This window comes from Sus scrofa, chromosome X (genome assembly GCF_000003025.6).
Source record: "Sus scrofa isolate TJ Tabasco breed Duroc chromosome X, Sscrofa11.1, whole genome shotgun sequence".
Lineage (NCBI taxonomy): Eukaryota > Metazoa > Chordata > Mammalia > Artiodactyla > Suidae > Sus > Sus scrofa.
In genome coordinates this window covers 124,916,265-124,939,127 of record NC_010461.5, presented here as the reverse complement: position 1 = coordinate 124,939,127, position 22,863 = coordinate 124,916,265, and the positions used below count along the sequence as shown (strand labels likewise).

The following is a 22,863-nucleotide window of genomic DNA, read 5'->3' as shown; positions in this document are numbered from 1 at the left end:
GGTTGCAGACGAGGCTCGGATCCCGCGTTGCTGTGGCTCTGGCGTAGGCCGGTGGCTACAGCTCCGATTGGACCCCTAGCCTGGGAACCTCCATATGCCGCGGGAGAGGCCCAAGAAATAGCAACAACAACAAAAGACAAAAAAAAAAAGAAAGAAATTTATATATATAATAGTATTTTATATCATTTAGTACATCTGTAGTGTTGTCAACCACCACCTCCAACTAGTTCCAAACATGTTCATCACCCCAAAAAGAAAGGCCTGTACTCGTTAAGCAGTCTGTTTTTTATTTATTTTATTTTATTGTATTTTAGTCTTTTGTCTTTTTACCGCCACACCTGCAGCATATGGAGGTTCCCAGGCGAGGGGTCGAATCGGAGCTTTTGCTGCCGGCCCACGCCAGAGCCACCGCAACCCCAGATCCGAGCCGCATCTGCGACCTACACCGCAGCTCACGGCAATGCCAGATCCTTAACCCACTGAGCAAGGCCAGGGATCGAACCCACAACCTCATGGTTCCTAGTCGGACTCGTTTCCGCTGTGCCACGACAGGAACTCCCTATTTATGTTATTTTATTTTGCTTTTTAGGGCTGCAGCCACAGCATATGGAAGTTTCCAGGCTAGGAGTCGAATGGGAGCTACAGCTGCCGGCCTACACCACAGCCACAGCAACACGGGATCCCCGCCATGTCTTCAACCTATACCACAGCTCCCAGCAACGCCAGAGCCTTAACCCACTGAGCAAGGCCAGGGATCAAACCCGCGTCCTCATGGATACTAGTCCGGTTCGTTTCCACTGTGCCAAGATGGGAACTCCTGTTTTTTATTTTTAAAGCAAAGCATAATTTTATTGATTACATTTTTTCTTCCCAACCTTCTGCCCATCACCATCCCCAACCGTGACATTGCTCGGAAGACCATCCAATGAGGGCCCATCATCCACCTGCAGGCACCACCCGAGCCCCCTACTTGTTCCAGCAGCGACAGTGCAGGACCGCCACAGGGCACTGAGCTGCCAGCTCTCTAATCTCCTCTCCCGCACAGTTCTTCAGTCCGCCCTCGGCTTCCACCACCATGGCCAGTTCCTGCACCGACTTTTGCTCACTTTGCTTATTCAGATCACTCAGGAGTGTGCAGCCACACCAGGCCCGGGCCGAGGACATGGAGAGAAGGCTCTTGTCCTCGGGGATGCCCAGGCTCGTCGCGGGGCTTCCCTCTGTCAGGCACACGCTCCAGTTCTGGTGTCTTCCCCACCAGATCAGGCTTGGAGGCGGCCGGGGACAGGCACTGAGCGCTGGGCCTGGGAGACTGCACAGCAGGGTTTGCACGTGGGCGCCAGCAACTCCTCGCGGCGCGCCCTTGGCACGGGCCAACTCTGACTCACAGGTCTGTCATCTGCTCAGAGCCGTCCCTTGGCCTCCGCCTGCACTGGGTCTCACGAGGGCAGGAAGGCTGGATCTGGTGGGAAGGTGGGCGGGCAGGTCCGTGGTTCCCAGACCAGGCGCCCGCCCTCCCTGCGGCCGCCAGGGCGGAGCTAAGGCCCGGCCTGCCCGCTGGGAAGGGTGTGGTGGCTGAATCGGTCCGGAAGGGTGAGTCGGGCTGACTGTCTCTTCCTCCTTTTTCCCAGGCAGGCGCTGCGATTCCTCGGGGTGGGGCGATCCGCTCGCAGCGCAGGCAGGCGTGGAGACGACCCGGTCTATGCAGGTATGGGAGCCGTCTGGCCAAAGAAAAGGAGGAAGTCGCCCCCAGCCTGTGGGGGAGGGTGAGAGGGGAAGGGAATCCGGGGGCTGGGGCGTTGGGAGCTGGACCCGGCTTTGGGCTGAGACCAGGAACTCTCTAGTGCTTGCCTTCCCCCCTCCTGGGCCCCCGGCCCCAGAGCCCTCGAGCCTGCCCCTGCCAGCCCGGGGCTGCCCAAATGCCCACATACATCCCAGAATAGGCCCCAGGGCAGAGGACCCAAAGTAGCATGAGTGACAGAGCAGGTGGCTAGGGAGAAACAGGCATCGAGCCCAGCCAGTCCGAAAGGGAGCCCAAAAGGAAAGGTGACAGGGTGACGGAGGAAAGTAGGCAGCTCGCAGTGTAGGGACTTAGGGGAGTTCCCAGGCGTGGCTCAGTGGTAAGGAGCCTGACGAGTCTCCAGGAGGATGCGGGTTGGATCCCCGGCCTCGCTCAGTGGGTTAAGGATCTGGCGTTGTCGTGAGCTGTGGTGTAGGTCGCAGACGCGGCTCAGATCCCTCTGCAGCTTTGGCCCTAAAAAAGGCAAAAGAAGAAGTAGAGGCACTTGAGGCGCTGAATGCGAGCGACGCCAACTTGGAGAGGAGCGCGGGCCCGAGCCCAACGGACAGGGCAAAGCCTGCGAGCCTGAGAGAAAGAGAAACTGAAAGAGACGCTCCGGGAGAGGGGGCTCCAGCCGGGAGGGAGGGTGAACGAGTAGGGCTCGCCCGGGGTGGCGGGGACATGGGAAAGGGGCCCCGTGACAGCGGGGTGCAGTGTGGTGGTTTGATGTATCTGAGGTCACTTTGTTTTATTTTTTTACTCAGTGAGTTGTATGACATTTGTAGTTGTACACGGATCATCCCAACTCAATGTTACAGCATCTCCATCCCAAACCCCCAGTGCATCCCCCCACCCCTCCAACCTGTCTCCTTTGGAAACCATACGTTTTTCAAAGCCCGTGAGTCAGTATCTGTTCTGCAAACAAGTTCGTTGTGTCCTTTTTTTAGATTCCACATGTCGGTGAGAGCACATGATGTTGGTGTCTCACTGGCTGACTAACTTCACTTAGCGTGATAATATCCGGGTCCATCCGTTTTGCGGCAAATGCCGGTATTTCTTTCCTTTTAATGGCTGAGTAATATTCTGAGATCACTTTAAATGCATATGCCCTTGCAGTTCTCTTATGGCACAGCGGGAAAAGGATCCAGCATTATCTCTGCAGCGGCTTGGCTCACTGCTGTGGCACAGGTTCCATCCCTGGCCTGGGAACTTTCACATGCTGTGGGTGCAGCCAAAAAAGAAAAAAAAAAAATGCATGCAGCAGTTCCCATTGTAGCGCAGTGGAAATGAATCCGACTAGTAACCATGAGGTTTCAGCTTCGATCCCTGGGCTCACTTAGTGGGTTAAGGATCCAGCGTTGCCGTGAGCTGTGGTGTAGGTCGCAGACACGGCTTGGATTCCGCGTTGCTGTGGCTGTGGTGTAGGCCGTCAGCTGTAGCTCCGATTGGATCCCTAGCTTGGGACCCTCCATATGCTGCGGGTGCGGCCCTAAAAAGCTAAAAAATAAAATAAAAAATTCATACACCCTTGAATCCAACAATTATACTGCTGGGACTTCGTCTTCAAGATAAGGTCTGACAAGTGGGGAGAGAGAGGGGCACGAAGGCGGTCCTCCTAGTTGCTAATTGTGAAACTGGGCACCACCTCGGAGGTTAAACCATCCTGCACTGCTGGTGGGAATGTAAGATGAGGCAGCCACTGTGGAAAACAGTATGGCAGCTCCTCAAAAAAATTAAATATAGCACTACCATATGATCCAGTGATTTCACTTCTGGATATCTAACCAAAAGCTGCAGCTTAGGTCACGACTGCAGTGCGAATCTGATATCCAGCCCGGGGAATCCCATATGCTGCAGGTGGCGAAAAATGCAGGGGAAAAAAAAAAAAAGAATCGAAAAGGAAGGATGTCCTAATTCTTACACCTGCTACAACATGGATGGACCTTGGGGACGTTCTGCTGAGTGAAATCAGCCAGTCACAAACAGCTACTGTGTGAGAGGAGTCAGATTCCTAGAGACAGAAAATAGGATGGGGGCGGGGCATGGGCTGGGGAAGGGGGATAGGGGCTGGTGTCTCATGGGTCAGAGTTTCCGTTGGGGAAGAGGAACGGTTCTGAGGATGGGTACTGGCGATGGTTGCACAGCAGTGTCAATATGCTTCATGCTGCTGAACTGTGCACTTAACAATGGCTAATCAGGGAGTTCCCATTGTGGCACAGGGGGTTAAGAACCCGACGAGTATCCATGAGGATGCAAGTTCCATCCCTGACCTCGCTCAGTGGGTTAAGTATCCAGCATTGCCACAAGCTGCAGTGTAGATAGCAGACAAGGCTTGAAGCCCGCATTGCTATGGCTGTGGTATAGGCCTCAGCAGCTGCAGCTCAGATTCAACCACTAGCCTGGGAACTTCCATATGCTGCAGGTGCAGCCCTAAAAAAGAGAAAAAAAAAAAAAAAAAAAAAAGGTTAATCACGACATTGTAAGTTGACCATACTGCAATAAAACTAAAAAATTTTTTAAAAAATGGTTTCAATGGGGAAGTTCCCTTGTAGCACAGTGGGTTAAAGATCTGGCTTGGTGACTGCAGTGGCTCAGCTTGCTGCTGTGGCGTGGGTTCCATCCCTGGTCTGGGAACTTCCACATGCCCTGGTTGCCGCCCAAGAACCGCAAAGGAAAAAGGCAGGAAATGTGTGATGCTGGCGGCTCTGGGAGGCCAGGGCTGGGCAGCAGGATAAGCAGCACTTTCTCTGTCGCATATCGCCATGTTCTTCTGGAACTAGAACTGAGCCCAGCTGGGACTTCAATCAACCTGGGGCAACCTGGATTCCTCTGGAGGGTTCCAGAAGCACACATGTGGCCATGCACTGCTGCTCCTCCTCCTCCTCCTGGCCGGTGGGGCTGAAGCCTTTCGCATTTGCGCCTTCAATGCCCAGCGGCTGACACTTGCCAAGGTGGCCAGGGAATATGTGATGGACACCTTAGTTCGGGTAGGTTCATTCCTGCAGGGAACCTGTGCCCCCAGGGACCATGACCCAAAGCCCTTAGCCCTGCCTGCCTAGGGGCACGTCCCAGGGAAGAGGGGACATCAAGAGCCATGGGTGTGGAGACGTGGAGCGCGTTCCTGCCCTGTCGTTGGCCTCAGGCTCGCCCTCTGTAAACCGGGTGCGGGGTGGGAGGAGATGGCCTTCAGTCTTCCTGGATTCTTTCTAGCCTCCCGGGCAGCCAGCATGTCATGACACTCTTGGCCACGCTGGTGCCGGGTCCCCAGGGATACCGTCCCTCTCCCAGGGTGGCTGGCACTGAGCGGGGCTGCCCTTCCTGGTGTCCTGCAGATCCTGGCTCGCTGTGACATCACGGTGCTGCAGGAGGTGGTAGACTCTACTGGCAGCGCCATCCCCCTCCTGCTGCGAGAACTCAATCGGTGAGGAGGGCTCTGTGGGTCTACACCGGGCCGCCCCAGAGCCTCAGGGCCGCTGACCCTGGGCTCCTTTTTCCTGGCAGATTTGATGGCTCTGGGCCCTACAGCTCCCTGAGCAGCCCGCTGCTGGGGCGTGGTGCGTACAAGGAGAAGTATGCGTACATCTACCGGTGAGCGCGGACGGCGACCAGCGCGACCTGGGCGTGTGGTCCAGCAGGGGATGGCGGGTGGTCCCAAAGGCAGCCCTCACCTGCGCCCTGCGCTTGTCCGCAACGGCTTTATCCTGGGACCTTCCTGTCCTCCACCCAGACAGCTTTGGCGCCCACAGGGCCGCAGCACGTGGGAAGCCACAGGGGCTTGGGCGAGGCCGCCCCCGCCTTAGAGTGACTGGTTGCGGAAACATCCCTGAGTCCCTGGGAGGACAGCTCGGGGGTCGGGATTGACAGGGCGAGGCTGGCGGTCAGGGAAGCAGACCCATTGCTCTATAGAGACAACATATATAATGTCTAGAATTCAGCCCCAGATGATGGGGGGACGGAGACATGCCCATGCAGGAAACGCTCAGGGCAGCGCTGCTCGTCGCGGTTCCAAAGTGGAAACCACTGTCAGCTGATGAGCCGCTGAACAGGGCGGTGTCGCCACACGGTGGCAAGTCCCGGAGCCGTGCTGAGCAGGAAGGACCCTGGAAAGAGCCAGACCCAGAAGACTATGTATTACTTGTGTGTGGGCACGTGAAGTGTCCAGAGAGACAGAAAACAGATCAGGGGCCGAGGGAGGGGAATGGTGACCGCCAATGCGTGCAAGGTTTTTTGGAGGGGGTGAAAAGAATGTTCTAAAATTCATTATGGAGAAGTTCCCATCGGGGCGCAGTGGAAACGAATCCGACTAGGAACCATGAGGTTGTGGGTTCGATCCCTGGCCTTGCTCAGTGGGTTAAGGATCTGGCGTTGCTGTGGCTGTGGTGTAGGCTGGTGGCTACAGCTCTGATTTGACCCCTAGCCCGGGAACCTCCATATGCCGTGAGTGCAGCCCTAGAGACAAAAGAAAAATTTCACTGTGGTGACAGTTGCACAACCCTGTGGATGGATATACTGAACCCTGAAGCGTGCACTTCATTTTTTTGTCTTTTTAGGGCCACACCCATGGCACATGGAGGTTCCCAGGCTAGGGGTCTCATTGGAGCTGTAGCTGCCAGCCTACACCACAGACACAGGAACTCGGGATCTGAGCTGCGTCTTCGACCTACACCACAGCTCACGGCAATGCCGGATCCTTAACCCACTGAGCAAGGCCGGGGATCGAACCCGCGACCTCATGGTTCCTAGTCAATTCGTTAACCACTGAGCCACGATGGGAACTCCCGAAGCGTGCACTTTAAAACAGGTGGATTTTATGGTGTGTGACTCATAGCTCAGTTTAAAAGAAATTCTAGAAAGAAAAGCTAGGAGGGCTACCCCTCGCTGAGTGCCAGCTCTGAGCAGGCACTTGCAAACCAAAACCAGTGACCCGGGGCCGCTGCTTCTCGTTCCCAGGTCACACAGGACACAGGTCCTGAATTTCTACTTGTACCCTGACGAGGATGACCTCTTTGCCCGGGAGCCCTTTGTGGGCCAGTTCTCTTTGCCCAGCAAGGGTAGGAGGGGAAGAAGTGCGGCCCCACTGTGTGGGAACGGGAATGGGGGGTCTGGGGGGTTCTGCTGGGAGCTTGGCCACCCAGAGGGGACTGGGCAGAGAAGGGCCAGCAGCGGGTGGGAGCCCTGCGTGCCTGGGGCCTTGCAGTCCTTCCCAGCCTGGTGCTGGTCCCGCTGCACACCACTCCGAAAGCCGTGGAGCCGGAGCTGAAGGCGCTATACGAAGTGTTTCTGGATGTCTCCCAGCGCTGGCAGAGCGAGGTAAGGCGGGGCCCACTGTCAGGAGCTGGGGGCGGAATGGCCCGGGGGCCAGGCCCGACGGCCGCCTCCCTTTGCAGGATGTGATCCTGCTTGGGGACTTCAATGCTGACTGCGCTTCACTGACCAAGAAGCGCCTGGATGAGCTAGTCCTTCGGACTCAGGCTGGCTTCCACTGGGCCGTGGCCGACGGGGTGGACACCACGGTTCGGGCCAGCACCCACTGTACCTACGACCGAATAGTGCTGCACGGGGAGCGCCTCCAGAGTCTGCTGCGCAACGCAGGCGCCTTCGACTTTCCCCAAAGTTTCGGACTCACCGAGGAGGAGGTAAAGGGGTGAGGCAGGAATCGGCTCACAGGGAAGCTCCTCGGCCGAGACTGATGCTCTGCCCCCTGCCCGCCAGGCCCTCAACATCAGCGACCACTACCCCGTGGAGGTGGAGCTGAGCCGAGCCGTGCACAGGATCCAGCCCCTCAGCCTGGCCACTCTGTTGCTCTCGTTGCTGCTACTACTCCTGTCCCCACAGCTGGGCCTGGCGGCCTGAAGCCGTCCTGTACCTGCCGCCCAGGTGTGAGGCCCACGCGGCACCCCGTCCTGAGCCCTGCCCCCATCAAATGCAGCCTCCTCTCTCCTCTACGCGCCTTTGCCTTGTGTGTCTTGGTTGGGCCTGTGCTGGGCTTTTGCATGTGGAAAAGGCAGGCAGGGGCCTTGAGGCTGGACCCAGGCCACTCCTCCCCCAGGAGGTGCCAGCGTGAGGACAAGAAAAGCAGGCTCCAGGGGTGGATGGGTGGGTGGCGGAGGGCTCGGAAAAGGGCATCGCACCAGATCCAAAGATCTTGTTACCTGACAAAACCATGGGCACTGAGAACAGAAAGCTGACTTGGAGGATATAAGACACGGGCAGCGGACGTGCCACAGGTCACCTTGAGCACACACGGGATTCCTGAGGCCACACTCGGGGCCCCCATGATACAAGGGCGGAGAGGAATAGTTACAGAACTAGTGGACAACGGGAAGTGTTTAAACTGGCAATTCAACTAGCCGCCTGAGCTCATCACCACCAGGCCACCTGCGCCCTGACCGCCTAGGGTGCTGTCAGGAGGCTAGATACAAAAGTTACACCAAGTATCCAGCTAAGCCAGTTACCAGGTAACCTTAAGAGCTACTGTATCAGCAGGAGCACAGAAACACCCCCTCCTCCAGTACTAGAGAACTGAGCTCAGTACCACAAGGACATCAGGGCTGCTCAAAGGCAAGTTATAGGAGCATCTACTTGAGGTGAAAAGGTCATTTTATTTACTCATTTTTTTTTTGTCTTATTGTCTTTTTTGTTGTTGTTGTTGCTATTTCTTGGGCCGCTCCCGCGGCATATGGAGGTTCCCAGGCTAGGGGTCCAATCGGAGCTGGAGCCATCCCGCGGCATATGGAGGTTCCCAGGCTAGGGGTCCAATCGGAGCTGGAGCCACCGGCCTACGCCAGAGCCACAGCAACGCGGGATCCGAGCCGCGTCTGCAACCTACACCACAGCTCACGGCAACGCCGGAGTTGCCGGATCGTTAACCCACTGAGCAACGGCAGGGACCGAACCCGCGACCTCATGGTTCCTAGTAGGATTCGTTAACCACTGCGCCACGACGGGAACTCCGAAAAGGTCATTTTAAACTGGGATGCCACCACTCTGAGCTCTGGAGCCAGACCCCCCCAGGGTCCTCTCCTCTGGGCTCTTGGCTCAGGCCACTCTGCCCACCCAGAGCTCTGGGACTAAGCTGCTCTTGCAGCAGAGGGCAGCCCTGGGATCCCAAGGTGACCAAGAAGGGCACTGCACGGTCTCATTCCAGCGCCCCTGTTCAGCCGTGGAAGTTTAGGAGTGGTGGCAAGGGGCCTGGGAATGAGGGCTTCGGACAGGGGGTAAGGTTTCTACACAAGGAAACAGAAGTCAGGCCCAGGAGGGAACTGGATGACCCTGCCTCACGGGCTGCTGGTGAAAATACGGCCTGGACCATGTCCAGTCTGACCCCTTTTGCAGCCTCATTGCCGTCCTGGTCTGACACGCTGTTGGGGAGGAGCATCGGGCCAAAGCCTTTTCATCACCCAGGGTGGGTCTACCGGGGGACTTGTGAGCCTACAGCCTCTGATCTAGACAAGTCCGAGTGCAGGACCCAGCCCTTATCTGAATAGAAGCAACAGTGAGTGACCCTAGGGTTCCCAGAGGCTCCTCGCCTCCTATTAATCCAGATGCAAAGACAGAGGGACAGGAAAGTAGGATTTATTGTTCAGCGTTAAGGAAGGGACGCCGCCGCCAAGGCTCTCATGAGTGCAGGGCCCGCCATTTGTCCAGGGGGCCGCGGTTAGGGATGTATTTGACCCCGCAGCCATCGGGGATAAGCCGCTTTTCTGCCACCATGTTTTCAAATTCATCTGCGTTGAACTTAGTGAATCCCCACTTCTTAGAGATGTGGATCTAAAGAGAGACAAAGAATCAAGTCAGAAGGCCTGGGGACAGGAGCAGGCAAAGAGGAGAGACCAAAGCTGCAGCACTGCTTACCTTCTGGCGGCCAGGGAACTTGAACTTGGCCCTGCGCAGGGCCTCAATCACGTGCTCCTTGTTCTGCAGCTTGGTGCGGATGGACATGATGACTTGGCCAATGTGGACGCGGGCCACCGTGCCCTGGGGCTTTCCAAAGGCACCACGCATGCCTGTCTGGAGCCTGCATTGGGGACAGCATGCCAGTCATGACTGCCCACTGGAAAGGGCTGTCTCCAAGGTCCCTTAGGGCAGCCTATACCGGCAACAGGCTGCATACACTACCGAGGAGGCTGCTGTTTGCAGCCATTGCACACCGGGCCCCCATGGGGAAAAGAGCACGGTCGGCTTAATTGGCTGCAAAGAGGACCCTGGAACAGACTGGCTAGAATCCCTGCCAGGTGCCACAGAAAAAGCCCTCCAACCCGTGACCACCCCAGCTACGTGCCTGTGTGCAAGGATGGCATCAGGCTTAGAGATGAGCTACCTCCTCCGAAAGACCACCCTCCACCTGTTGCCCCCAAGCTGCGCTGCCTTTGTTCCCGGGATTCTGCGGCTTCTGTTCCGTCTGTGCGGTGGTCGGAGGAGAGTGTTTACTGAAATTCATTTCCCAGCCCTTGGCCTCTTGGCTCTGGCTGATGAAAAGCCTGATACGGAGGCTTCGAGATAAAGACAAAACTCCAAGACCCCGCTCACCTGTCAGCTCCGGCACAGGACAGCATCTTATTGATGCGGATGACGTGGAAGGGGTGTAGCCGCACTCGGATGTGAAAACCATCTTTGCCACAACTTTTCACCATGTACTTGTTGGCACAAATACGAGCAGCCTCCAGAGCTAGGGTGGGGGAGAAGGCAGCAGAGTGAGACAAAATGGCACGACTTGCTGGGGTTCTCTAGGAACATCTGGTTGTTTGGCAAGAGGCTCCTGACCAATGAATGACCTGCTGACTCCAGCAGAGCGAGGTCTAGCTCTGACTGGGACGATGAGCAAGGAGCCCGGCCTCACCTTCAGAGGAGAGTTGCTCGTACTCATCTGACACCATGTGGCCACAGAGCGGAAACTCATCCACTTTTGCCTTCTTCCGCCCCAGGTCAAAGATGCGGATCTTAGCATCTGAAGAAACAACTCTGGTTAGCGTCGGGGGTGCCACAGGCAACTGAGTCCGTGCGGCCGTAGAAGGTTGAGAGCCTTCCCGCTACTTACCAGGGACACCTCGGCAGAACCGAGACTTTGGGTACGGCTTGTTCTTGCAATACCGGTAACTGCGGAAGGCAGAAAAGACCCAGGCTTGTAAAGATTCACAAACGAAGGCCTCAATGGGCACTCTGAGTGCTACCTCAAGTTAAGACCAAAAGGGGAGCTGGGAAAGGTGAGATGACACACGTCCATCTCTAAGTTATGTCTCCACTCCTGGAGATTTGCCCTAAAGCAAGATGTAGCCAAAAGTTAGGACACCCGATCCGGGAGCTTATAAAGGAACGCCAGCATATCCTCCATCCCCTGCTGGTCTTTACACTTCCTATGAGGCCAACGCTTTGAAACAGACCATGTAAACATTTCATTTCATCTACCTAAAGACGTTTGGGCACGTGGCAATGAGTCCTTCTCTGAGCCACGTGAAGGGCTCCCGGCGCCCCCTGCAGGGCACACGAGGCGGCTGAGCTTTTCCGGGACTGCCCTTGGCCTCGGAGGAGCCTGAACGGCACGTCGCCTGGAAATAAGATGAGGATGGTATACAAAGGCCCAGAAAGAGCACTGAGCTTAAAAAGCCAGCGCATTTCGAGAACAGAGGGCGAGATGCAAGGCGGTTTCCATTGTAGCCCGAAACTGGGGCAGCGTATGCCGTGTAGGTCCAACCCGCAACTCGAACAAAATCGGAGAAACATAAATGACAAATAGCAGCCTGAACTTACTTTTTAAAAAAGACAGTTTAAACAAAGGCCTAAAGCGACCCGGATGGTACTGGGGAAAACGCGGAGTCTGTTCCCAGGGCAGGAAAGGCGCAAAAGGGAGACCCCACCCCATGGCTACTTTTAGTAGCCAAATGCAGTTCTCCCTCCCTTTTCCCAGCAGCAAAACTGCATGGACTAGGCACTCACCACCGGGCGGGGCGGCGGCCCATGGCGACACCAAGATCTTCAGTGGCTGCAACGAAACAGACAAAGTCGGAAGAAAAGACGAACACAGGCCTCAAGGGAGGAGACAGAAACGGCAAGGACACCGCCACGGCCTGATCCCGCGACTACTCACCGCGCCGAAGGAAAAGAGGCGCTCCCACGCCTGCGCATCCTTTATATAGGCGGTCTATCTTCACGGGTAGGAACCATAGAGTCTGGGGGCGGGCGAGGAGACGCTCTGTTAGACTTCCGGACCATAGACGCGGCGGTGCTCTGCGCATGTGTACGGGCGTGCCTGCGCACATGCGCAGAGCGGGAAGGCGGCTGAGCACCCGGCCGTGAGCGGCAGACTGGCGAATGGGGCTTCGCCACATCGGCTCGAGGAGCCAGCTTCCGGTTGGCCATCTTGGGCGTAAAATTCTTGCCCGAGGCTTCGCCGTAACTATAAAAGACATCTGTTCCTAGCACTGGAAGAAAGTACTCCCGAATGGGGCTCGCGGCGGCCGCACACCTGTCCCCTGGCATCGTGAGGCTTGGGACGAGCCCTCTGTGCCTCCCCCGTGCGGTTCCAGGGCTCGGCAGGGACGCACCCTAATGGAGCTTCGGCCATCGTTCCTTTGTGGACCGGGAGGCCCGCCCAACCCCACCCCCGTCCTCCCTGTCCTAAACGAGGAGTCTTGGCACCCACTTTGTTGCGAGCCAAGTCCCCGTTCCCTGGAGACCCGGGGCGGGGCGTATGCCCTCCCGCCAGAAAAGCCAAGGAAATGCGGCCACAAAGGTCCAGGGCTCTGGAGACCCCGTGACCACCATTGAGCCTACCCCTCCACAGCGGAGAAAATTAGACGTTATGCTCTCCAGAGTGACTTGGAGAAGAGGAAAAGGAAGGTGGCGACCACACCCAGTTAGCAAAGGAGCACTGTCACTTCAGCTGCGCCCGAGTTCTGGCTTCTGAAAGCTGCCTTGATCCGTGCTCCTGAAAGCTCCTACCCTCCCAAGGGACCAGGATGCGGCATCCCCCCCCCCCAAACACACACAGTGTCTTCTAGCGCCTCCTGAGTGTGCCTCTGAGATGTTTTGAGATAAAGCAAAGATCCTTCCCCTGTCTGTCCAAGAATGGTATCCAGAGAAGTGTGCAGAGCTAGTGCTCATGTCAGCAGGGATCCAAAGCAGAGGTGACCACGATCTGGAGGTAGGGACAGCAGGAAAGTAACAAGGTCTTCCCCATGCTACCTAACAGGCATGACTCACCTGTTCTCTAGGACTACCTGTAACTTTAGAGAATGTTTTCTTTAGGAAAACTTGGGGAGATTTGTGGCATGCATTTCCAGCAACAGGGTAGGGTCCGTCCCAGGGAACAGAGCCTCCCTTTCCAACAGGGTCATCTGGGTCTGGAAACTGGATGAGAAGATGTGACTTTCCCTGGGGGAGCTCAAGTCAGGTGCTGGGCTCCCAGACTAGAGCGTTTAGGGTTATACACATAAAGCAGGGCTGTAGCAGGCTGCCCAACTATTGCCTTCCTAGAGGCACTGCAGTCTTTTCAGACTGCTCTAATGGCTTTCTCAATGTCTCGATGAAAAAGCTGCTTCTGGACCTATCCGTGGAATATAGTTAGGACGTGGGGTGTTCAGGTCTAATACGCTGAATCTACTCCAAAATTCCTCTCTCCCTAAGCTTTTGGATTCTGTACTCCATCTCCTGCCAGATCAGTTCTGGAACAAGAATCATGAAATGCAGAGGTCATCAGTAGGTCCACCTTGCAGTCACCAACCCTGTGATACGCTAGATTGCTTTTCTCTGGCCAATCGCCACCCCCACTATGAGGAAGTTCCTGGGCCAGGGATCAAACCTCTGCCACAAACAGCCACCCAAGCTGCTTCACACAGCACCAGATTCTTAGCCTGCTGTGCCACAAGAGGACTCGATGATAATACTTTCAATCTGAAACCTTGAGTAAGTACATTTCTGTCCTTTAATCCATGCCAGTGAGTGGCATAGCTCACCTACTGAGTTGACCACCCTGAGGCTCCACTACCATAAATGTTCAAGGAGGATTTGTTGGTAGATATCAATGAAGCCTGGAAAATATTTCTTGATGTATGAGCTATTTTCTCCAGGGTCGGACTTTGTAAATGCACCCATGGATCCTGCTGGGAATGGAGTCCAGTTAGGGGTCTAATGGCAACACGGCGTGGCTGCAGAGGGTCTGGAGGACAACAAGTGGCCCCTCGCAGGTATTCCGCACAGGGGAGCTAAGGACACGGTCCTTAAGGGAGAGAACACCAGCCCGCCACGCCACACGTGGGAGGGCAGGCTGCTTCCACCAGCAAGGCAGGCTCGGGGGGACCGGGGGCTTCCCGATGGCCAGCGTTAGCTGAGGCCAACCAGGCAGTCCCGGAGCCACGTTTCAGGGTCCCACGCCTCCAGCCGCTGCCGACCCCTGTTCACATAAGAAAGGCGGAGAGGCTGAGAACTCAGCTGACTCTGGCATTCTGCAAGCCGCGCGAGGACAGTGCTTGATTTGCAGCACCGTCAGCCCTGCAGCTCCAGGACACGAGGGAGTTTTCAGGGCTGCCCTGCAAGTTCTCTGGCTGTCACCCAGTGACTTGAGCTGAGAGGCGACAGCCCTGACCTTGTCGTTTTTTCTCTGCGCCCATGCCCAGGTGCCCTCAGGACTCGTCCCCTACCGCGGGCTTTAGCACCATCGTTGCCTCCGTGACAGTTCAGGGCGGCAGCCACTCCCGCTCCCCAGGCGCGAGCTGCGGTGGGCCCGTCATCCCAGTCGACCGCGGGTGAGAGCGGGACGAATTGTGAGGCCCCTGCAGGCCATGGGTGCCTCGAGCCCCGTTGGTCACTCGGGGGTCAGACAGCTAAGGGACAGAGAGAGTACAGGAAGAAGCAGCCACCCCTGGAGCCAGGGGGAGAAGGGAAGGGGCGCGTGTCCTCGGAAGCCTCGCAGCCAGGATGAGGGGAGTTGAAGAGCAGAGCCCAGCCTCTCTGAGGACGGGCGGCTGCCCTTTCGCAGGGAAGGAGGAAGCGCCATCCTCGGCTAAGAGGAAATGGCCACGGCTCCGTCTTCCAGGGCAGGGCGCTGGTTCCTTCTTCAGTGATACCTCTTTGTGTTTGGATTCATCTGTTGGGCTCTTGACTTCAATGCCCTTGGTGCTGGGGGTCTTTCTCTTTTCCCTGTTAGGGCTGCCCTTGCGGTACCTGGAAGGTGCCAGGCTAGGGCTCAGATCACAGCCGCACCTGCCGGCCTATGCCTCAGCAATGCAGGATCCAAGCCACACCTGCCACCTCCCCTGCAGCTTGGGGCAACGCTGGGACCCTAACAGACGGATCGAGGCCAGGGATGGGACTCGCATCCTCCTGGATACTGTGTCGAGTTCTTAACCCGCTGAGCCACAGCGGGAACTCCCGCCCTCCCCCCCCTTTTCTTTTTACCGCTAAAGTGCCTTTTCCTTTTGATTTTCTTCTTCTTTTTATAGCCACACCCCTGGCATGTGGAAGTTCCCAAGCCAGGGCTCGAACCTGAGCCACAGCGGTGACAACTCCGGATCCTTAGCCTACTGTGCCACCAGGGAACTCCTAAAGTTCTTTTTCTTTTTCAAATCTGCCTGGGCTTTTTTTTAAGTAGGCTTCTCTTTTTGATCCCTTCTCTTATATATTGATTTGCATGTGTCTTGGGGGCTGCTGAAGATTTGGGGCGTTGGGGTAGCTGTCTGTCACACAGTAATGCAAAGGCGTTGTAAGTATCCACGAGAACTGCTTTTTGTTTGTTCATTTGTTTGTTTTTTAGAGCCTGGGGTGTGGCATATGGAGTTCCCAGACTAGGGGTTGAATCGGAGCTACAGCTGCCAGCCTAGGCCACAGCTATAGCAACCCGGGATCCGAACGGTGTCTGCAGCCTACACGACAGTTCACGGCAAGGCCGCGTCCCTGACCCACTGAGCGAGGCCAGGGATCAAACCCGCGTCCTCATGGATACCCATTGGATTTGTTTCTGCTACGCCATGAGAACTGCTTTCTGATTCAAAAATAATGACTTTCGGGAGTTCCCGTCGTGGCGCAGTGGTTAACGAATCCGACTAGGAACCATGAGGTTGCGGGTTCGGTCCCTGCCCTTGCTCAGTGGGTTAACGATCCGGCGTTGCCGTGAGCTGTGGTGTAGGTTGCAGGCGCGGCTCGGATCCCGCGTTGCCTGTGGCTCTGGCGTAGGCCGGTGGCTACAGCTCCGATTCGACCCCTAGCCTGGGAACCTCCATATGCCGCGGGAGCGGCCCAAGAAATAGCAACAACAACAACAACAACAACAACAAAAAGACAAAAAAAAAATAATAATGACTTTCCACCTAAGATACATAGCCAGGGAGTTCCCATTGGGGTGGCTCAGCAGAAAGGAATCCCACTAGTATCGCTGAGGAGGTGGGTTCGATCCCTGGCCTCCCTCAGGGGGTTAAGGCTCAGGTGTTGCCGAAGTCGCAGACGCGGCTTGGACCTGGCGTGGGTGTGGCTGTGGTGTAGGGTGGCAGCTACACCTCTGATTCGACCCCTAGCCCGGGTACTTCCATATGCCGAGGGTGCGGCCCTAAAAAATAAAAAAAAAAAAAAGTTGTATAACCCAGAAATCAATTGAGATTTTAATAAACTTGGTCATATAGAAATGCATAGCTTCTTGGTGTTCCCTGGTGGCTCCTCGGGTTAAAGCTCTGGCGTCATCACTGCTGTGGGTTCCGGTTTGATTCCTGGTTCCAGAACTTGTGCGTGTCAGGGGCGGGGCCAAAAGCAAGGATGAGCGTCTTGACATCGGAAAGCAAGGCCGAAAAGCCTGGTCTGTTATGACAAGAGACCGACTGAGGGAAGATGATTGCAACCTGTGGAACGAGGGACTAACAGCCCAACGAGTAGGGTGTGTGACAAGTAGGGTCTTTGGAGGAGGCGATTACATGGTGTGCATTAAATTTCAAGGCTGGAGTTCCCGGAGAGGCTCAGTGGAAATGGACCTGACCAGTCTCCATGAGGACGCAGGTTCGATCCCAGGCCTCGCTCAGTGGGTTGAGAATCTGGTGTTGCCGTGAGCTGTGGTGTAGGTCGCAGGCGGGGCTGGGATCTAGCCTTGCTGTGGCTGTGGCTTAAGGCAGCAGCCATGGCTCCGATTAGACCGCAAGCCTGGAAACCTCCATATGCCGCGGGTGCGGCCCTAGAAAGACGAAAGACAAAAAAAAAAAAGTAAGTAAATAAAAGAAAGAAATACAACTGTGTGAATACCTATGTTGGCAAGTCGGAAGGCAATCTGCCAGTCTCTCTGAGGGCTAAGCGTCCACCTCCGGGAGCGCCCAGCAATTGCACCGTGGGGCCTTTATGCCAAGGAAGCGGAAGCGGAAACCGTGTAGGCCCGCGAGCAGAGCAGATTTATTTGCGGAAGCCTAAACGTGGGAACAAGCGGCATGACCTTCGGGGGGTGGGTGAGTGAGTGCTTGGTGTGGACCCAGGCCTCCGGGCAGCAGTACAGAGGAAGCGCTGACCACTGACCCACGCAACCATCTGGATGGATGGCTCTCGAGGGCAGTGCGTGAGGGAGCACGCGCCCCCTCCAGGTGGCATCCTGCCGGGTTCCATTTATGTGCCGCAGTAACTGAGACTGGAGTTCTGGTTGCCAGGGATCGAGGGGGGGGAGGAGGAGGGGGGAGGCCGTGGCTATGACAGGTCAACAGGAAGGACCCTCAGGAGGGGACAGGCTGGACCTCGATCGCAGTGGGGGCCACCTGAACCCACACGCGTGACGAAACTGCCCGGAGCTACGCGCGTGCACACACACACACACACACACACATTCGGACACGCAACCGGGGACAAAACCCCGAGCAGCGCTCGCGAGGCACCCACGGCATCGCCTGGGAAGCGATCGCACTGGCTGTGCGACAGGCTGACGCAGCAGTACAGAGGAAGCGCGGACCACCGACCCACGCGCGAGGGGCTCCGGCCTCTCGGGCGTCTCCGTGTAACTTCCTGTGCGCTTCATTACTTCACAATACAAGTACACACCGGAAGCACACCAGCAGGGCTGAGCGTGCCCACGCCGGACCGCTCGCGCGGCTCGGCACGGAGAGGCCGGGCAGGACGTCCGGCGACCCGCAGCCCGCCGGGCCGCCCGCCGGTGAGAAAAAAGGGCCCGGGAGCCCAGCCCAGAGGGGCGCGGGGGCAGGCGGCCCGCCTTGTTCGCATTGGGCAGAAAGGGTGCCCGTCACACCACAGGGGCCGGGCCTCCTCGGCCGCCAGGGGGCCGGGCGCGTCCCGAGTCGAGCTTGGTCATTGGCGGAGCCGGCCGGAAGGGGCGGGTCGGAAGGCGGGGCCCCGCCCCTTGGTCACCGCCCTCGCTTCCCCGACCCCGCCCCTGTAGGTCCCGGGCGCGACCAGGCTGCCTTTTCCGCCGGACCCCGGGGGTCTTTGCCTTCCTCCGGGGAGAGGCCGACGGGAAGCGTCCAAAGAGGCCAAGCCCTGGGATGGCTTGGGGGCTCCGCCGGCGCCCCTCCCGCAGCTCCCAGAGGGACTCCCCTCCGGGTTCGGAGGGTGTCTGGCCCTCGCGATGGCCAGAGGCCGTGTATTGGGGGCCCCCAGGGGCCCGGTGAGAGGGGGAGGAGGCGGCCGCCGTCCCGCCAGGACGGCAGAGGGCAGGGTCACTGCGCCCCCGGCCCCGCCCAGCCCTGGCCTCTGAGGGCAGCCTGGCTCTGTGCTCCGGAGAGCTCGCCCCCGCCCCCCGCCTCCGCTCCCAGGGCCCCGAATGGGGCGCCCTCCCCCCACCCCCACTCCCACCCCTTTCCCGGCCCGCTGTGTTCCAGCGCCCCTGGGTGTGCCTGGGAGGGTTCTCGGTGAAGCCTGGATCCCCTCCTCCGCCGCTCCCCCGCCCCCCGCCCCGCAAACAGGCACAGACGGGTAGTATCCAGGGACAGGTGGGCAGAGCTGGGGCCAGTGCCTGGCGTCTGTCAGGGGTGTCCGCCAGGGCCCATGCTTCCGGAGGCGGGGACAGCGGGAAGTCACAAAGTGTTCCCCGTGTCGCTTGACAGGTGTGGCCTGCTGGGCGGGAATCCTGCCCCAGCACGCCGGTTCTCCCGGACAACCTGGGGTTGCAGCAGCCATCAGTGCCTGCCTGCCTGCCCGCCTGCCTCTCACCCGGAGAGGTCAAGGTGAGCCCGCAGAGAAAGCTCCGGTGTCTCTAGAAGCGGGCGAGCTGCGGAGCGCCCCCTCCCAGCGGTTGTCACGCTGGAAGGTGCGTGGGAACACCTGGAGGGCTCGTTCCAAGCCAGGTGGCCGCCGGGCCCCACCCCAGAGCCTCTGATCCTGCAGCTCTAGGGTGGGGCCTGAGAGGTGGGGACTCCAGCAAGCTCCTGGGTGATGCCCGTGCCACCGCCGCTGGTCCGGGGACCCCCCCCACCCCCCCGTGCGAAGCACTGCTCTGGAGGTGGTGGCTCCTAGGTGTGTGCCCCCTGCCCTACCCCGGACCGGCTCCTTTGCGGGGTCCCCAGGGCCTTGGGAAATGGCGGGGGGGGGGGCCGCCTCTCGCGAGAGCAGCGCGGCTGTCATCGCCACCCCTCCCTGCCCCGGGGGCCCTGGAAGGTGCCTGGCCGCCCACCGCCCGCCAGGGCAGGATGAGGCGTCAGGTCTGTGCAGGCGCTGGGCTGATAACATCTGGACGCTGGGAGGCGGGGGCGGAGAGGAGAGTTGGGCCTGGGGCCTGGAAGCTCTCCCTGCCGAGGCCCAGGCAGAAGAGCCGACTGCCCAGCCGGGCTCGGGGACGGGAGGGAACATGCGCCCTGAGACCCAGAGTGCGGGTTTGGGGGCGTGTGGCGACGAGATCGGGGCGGCGGCGGGGGGGGGGCGTGTGCCCGGAAACGAGGCGCTGGCGGTCGTCTGGTCTGTGGGTGCGGCCAGCCCTCTCCGGCGGGTGGGAAGCCGCGGCCTTTCCTGCCGGACGCTCCTTCCTCACCAGGAGGGTCTCCCAGCCCCCGGGCGATGCTGCCCGGACCTGCTCGATGCCCAGCAGCACCGCCCACCGCCCACCGCCCACCCCCCGGGCCGGCCGGTCCTGGCAGCGGCTGGTCTTTGTCCGGCTCTGGGCCGGCCCGCTGTGCGGTGGGGGCGGCAGAGGAAGCGCCGCGCGTCTCCAGCCGGCATTCGAGCCCGGGGTGCGCAGCTCGGGGACCCCAGCAGCCGAGCGAGTCCTGGCTGTAGGGTCGGACGGCGGGGTGGCCCTGGGCCCCCGTTTTCTGCATTCCCCTCTTCCCCCGCACCCCCGGCGCCCCGTCATCATCATCGGGCATTTCCCTGACGGCGGGTTCAAGCTGGCTGTACGTCGTGATAGGAGCCCTGAGTCACATCTCGCTACTATTTTTTCCCCGCTTTGTCACTCGTCTCTCTGTGGTGTGGGGTTTGTGCTTGGTCACACGATTCCAGGGTTTGTGTCATCGGACTTTGCAGGCTTTTCCGAAGGGCTTCTGGGGTTTCTCCGGGGCTTGTTGGCCTGCCACTGACTTAGCGGGGCGCCGCCTCCTTCGAAAGTCACCGAGCGTTCGTTACCCGTTGCTGCATCACACGTCTACCCCCAGGAGCCGCGCAGCGCGGCCGGCGCTCGAGGTCTCGCAGGTGTCTGAGGGCCAGGGTCCTGGAGGGCTTGGCTGGGGCTCCTGGCTGGAGGTGTGTCACAGGCTGCCGTCGAGGCATCAGTCGGGGCCAGTCTGGTCGGCCTGGGGCAGGGGCTTGGGGGAGGGGAGGCTCTGCTTCCAGGATCGCTGGCGGGGCTGTGGCGGGGCCGGGGCCTCCCCACCGGGCCGCTGGGGGCCGGGCTCCCCCAGAGCCAGCGATCTGGGCGAGACAGAGCCGCCCCCGGGGCCAAGGCACGGTGCCGGTCTGATGACTTCACCTCCAAGTGACCCTCCCTCCCCTCGGCTGGATCTTGATGGGTCACACAGGCCCAAGCCGGGAGCAGTGCAGGAGGGCCCGGCCAATGAGAAGGCTCCAGGGAGCATCCTTGCTCCTGAACCTGGCGCGGGAGGGGCTCCTGGTCCGCGCAGGCCCCTCGGGAGCGGGACCCTGTCCTCCGTCTGCGTGGGGGTGGCAGGTTCCAGCCCCCGGGACCAAGACAGGCAGGGCGTGTCACCCTTAGATGGTCGCGGACAGGACACACGAAAAGCCAGAGAAAGAACATGTGACCGAGCCCCTGCCTGGCCCCCACGGCCCGAGGTGTGTGCCCCCTGCCCTCTGCCCTTGCGGAGGAGCTGGCAGCCCTGGTGGCACATGGACGATCCCGGGGCTGGTTGGCACCTGGAGCCGCAGCTGCAGGCCTACGCCACAGCCGCAGCCAGGCCGGGTCCTTAACCCACTGAGCGAGGCCACGGATCGAACCCACGTGCTCCTGGAGACTATGTTGGGTCCTTACCCCGCTGAGCTACAGTGGGAACTCCCAGGGAGCTCTTTCTTATCCCAGCAGCCCACGCGCTGCCAGTGCCACCTCCGCCCGCACCCTGGCCTGGGCCCCAGGATGCTCACTGGCCTCCGAGGTCCCCCCCCCCGCCGCCCAGTGACTCAGTCCTGCCCCGCTCCTGTCCTTCCCTGAGGGGGCTGGGGCAGTTCCCCTGCCCGAGGGTGGGTACCCCCTCTCTGCACATGGGTGCGCTATGCTCCCTCCTTTGGCGCTGCCCCCCCCCCGCCCCCGCCTGCCCTCTGGGGGAACCTGTCAGCAGCCAGGCCCTGGAGTGGGATGAGCCACACACCCAAGGTCCTCGCCCCCGCCCCGGTCACTGGGCCTGCTGGCCCAGGTGTCAGCGGAGGGTCAGGGGCCGAGGCGTGGCCAGAGCGGTGGGGGGGGGGCTGGCCGTCAGTCTGGGGGCTCCGCCCTCCCCCTGCCCCGCGCCCCCACTAGACCAGAGGGGACCTGCAGGATGGGGGCTGCTGCCTCCTGGGGCCACCAGCCATCCCCTCCACACACTGAGTAGGGGCTGTTGGGGCCCCCTGGGGAGGGCGCGTGTGCCAGGCCCCTCTCCTCTGCGCCTGGCACCCGTTGGTGAGCAGGGCTCTGGGTGGGTGGCCCTGCGTGGGAGCCCGGCTGAGGGCCAGGGCCGGGGCGCACCTCCCGGACTCCTCCTGGCGGCTGGTGGCGGGGCGTCCTCTGGGGATTGCCTCGGGGCAAGGGCGCGGGTCCCAGGCCCTTTGCCCCCAGCCGGGTGCCTGGCATCCTAGGCTCCCTCCCTCCTGCCCATTGTGTGGGTGGACCTCAGGCTCAGGCCTGCTCTGTCCTGGGGGCCCTGTCCCTCCCCGCCCCCCAGGCTGGCCTCTTTTCCCCTTGCTGAGCCACGTGCCTCGTGGCTGCTTGGGGGTGCTGTGGCCTCTGGGGCGGGGACGGGGACTCTTGGTTAGCTGGGCTGGGCTCCGAGGCCCCTCTCCCCTGGGGCCCCCTGGCCAGGCAGGGTTTGGAAAGGATGGGAGGCGGGGCTGTTTCCTCCTGGGGCACTGGCCCGGGGAGGGGGCAGCAGCCTCTGGGTGATTCGGGCCGGAGGGGTGCCTGCTGTGCTGAGGGGACGAGGTGGTGCCTGGGGGCCTCTGTCCCCCCTCTGGCGCTAGACTCCACTTGGCCTGGCTCTGCCTCCGCTCCAGGTGAGCAGCTTCTAGAAGCCTCCAGACCAGACTGTGCCTGCCTCCCTCCCCTCCCAGCCAGCAGGCCCAGGCTGAGAAGTGGTGGGCCAGGGGGCGGGTCCTGGCTTTTTTCAGGTGAGTCCTGCTTGCCCTTGGGGGCGTGGGGCGTGGGGTCCCCTGGGACTGGCTACCCTGAGCCCAGGGCAGCACCAGCCCGGCTGCAGTAACAGTGGGGACACATGCACCCCTTTCCTGCAGATTGGTGCCTATCCTTGCTGTGCCTGCTCCCTGAATTCTGGGGAGAAGGGGTGGCGACTGGCTGGGTGGAGCCCTTGGTGTGGGCCTTGGGGAGCTGGCCCCCGGCCACTGCCTGGTCCTCTTCCTCTTCCTCCTGAGCCGCTTTCTCACTGGGCTGTAGCTGAGAACCAACCGTGCCTGAGCTCTGGGCTCATGGTGGCCCAGGAGATACTTCCAAAAGTGAGGCCTGGCCAGCATGCACGCCTTGAGCTGCC

The 22,863-nt window shown here is 59.6% G+C and overlaps 2 protein-coding genes across 2 annotated transcripts; one reads left to right on the top strand and one right to left on the bottom strand.

The window, feature by feature from the left end:
• On the top strand, window positions 1,559-7,718 carry DNASE1L1 (deoxyribonuclease 1 like 1). Its single transcript, NM_001038632.1, is given in 8 exon segments — window positions 1,559-1,705; window positions 4,558-4,764; window positions 5,110-5,198; window positions 5,279-5,365; window positions 6,728-6,828; window positions 6,975-7,087; window positions 7,165-7,413; window positions 7,490-7,718. Coding segments are annotated over 7 exon segments (948 nt in total). The 5' UTR covers window positions 1,559-1,705; window positions 4,558-4,596; the 3' UTR covers window positions 7,631-7,718.
• Window positions 9,337-11,879, bottom strand: RPL10 (ribosomal protein L10; the record flags this gene model as incomplete). The annotated part of the gene is given in 6 exon segments (NM_001044543.1): window positions 9,337-9,547; window positions 9,632-9,794; window positions 10,307-10,445; window positions 10,617-10,724; window positions 10,815-10,873; window positions 11,711-11,879. Coding segments are annotated over 6 exon segments (645 nt in total). The 3' UTR covers window positions 9,337-9,394.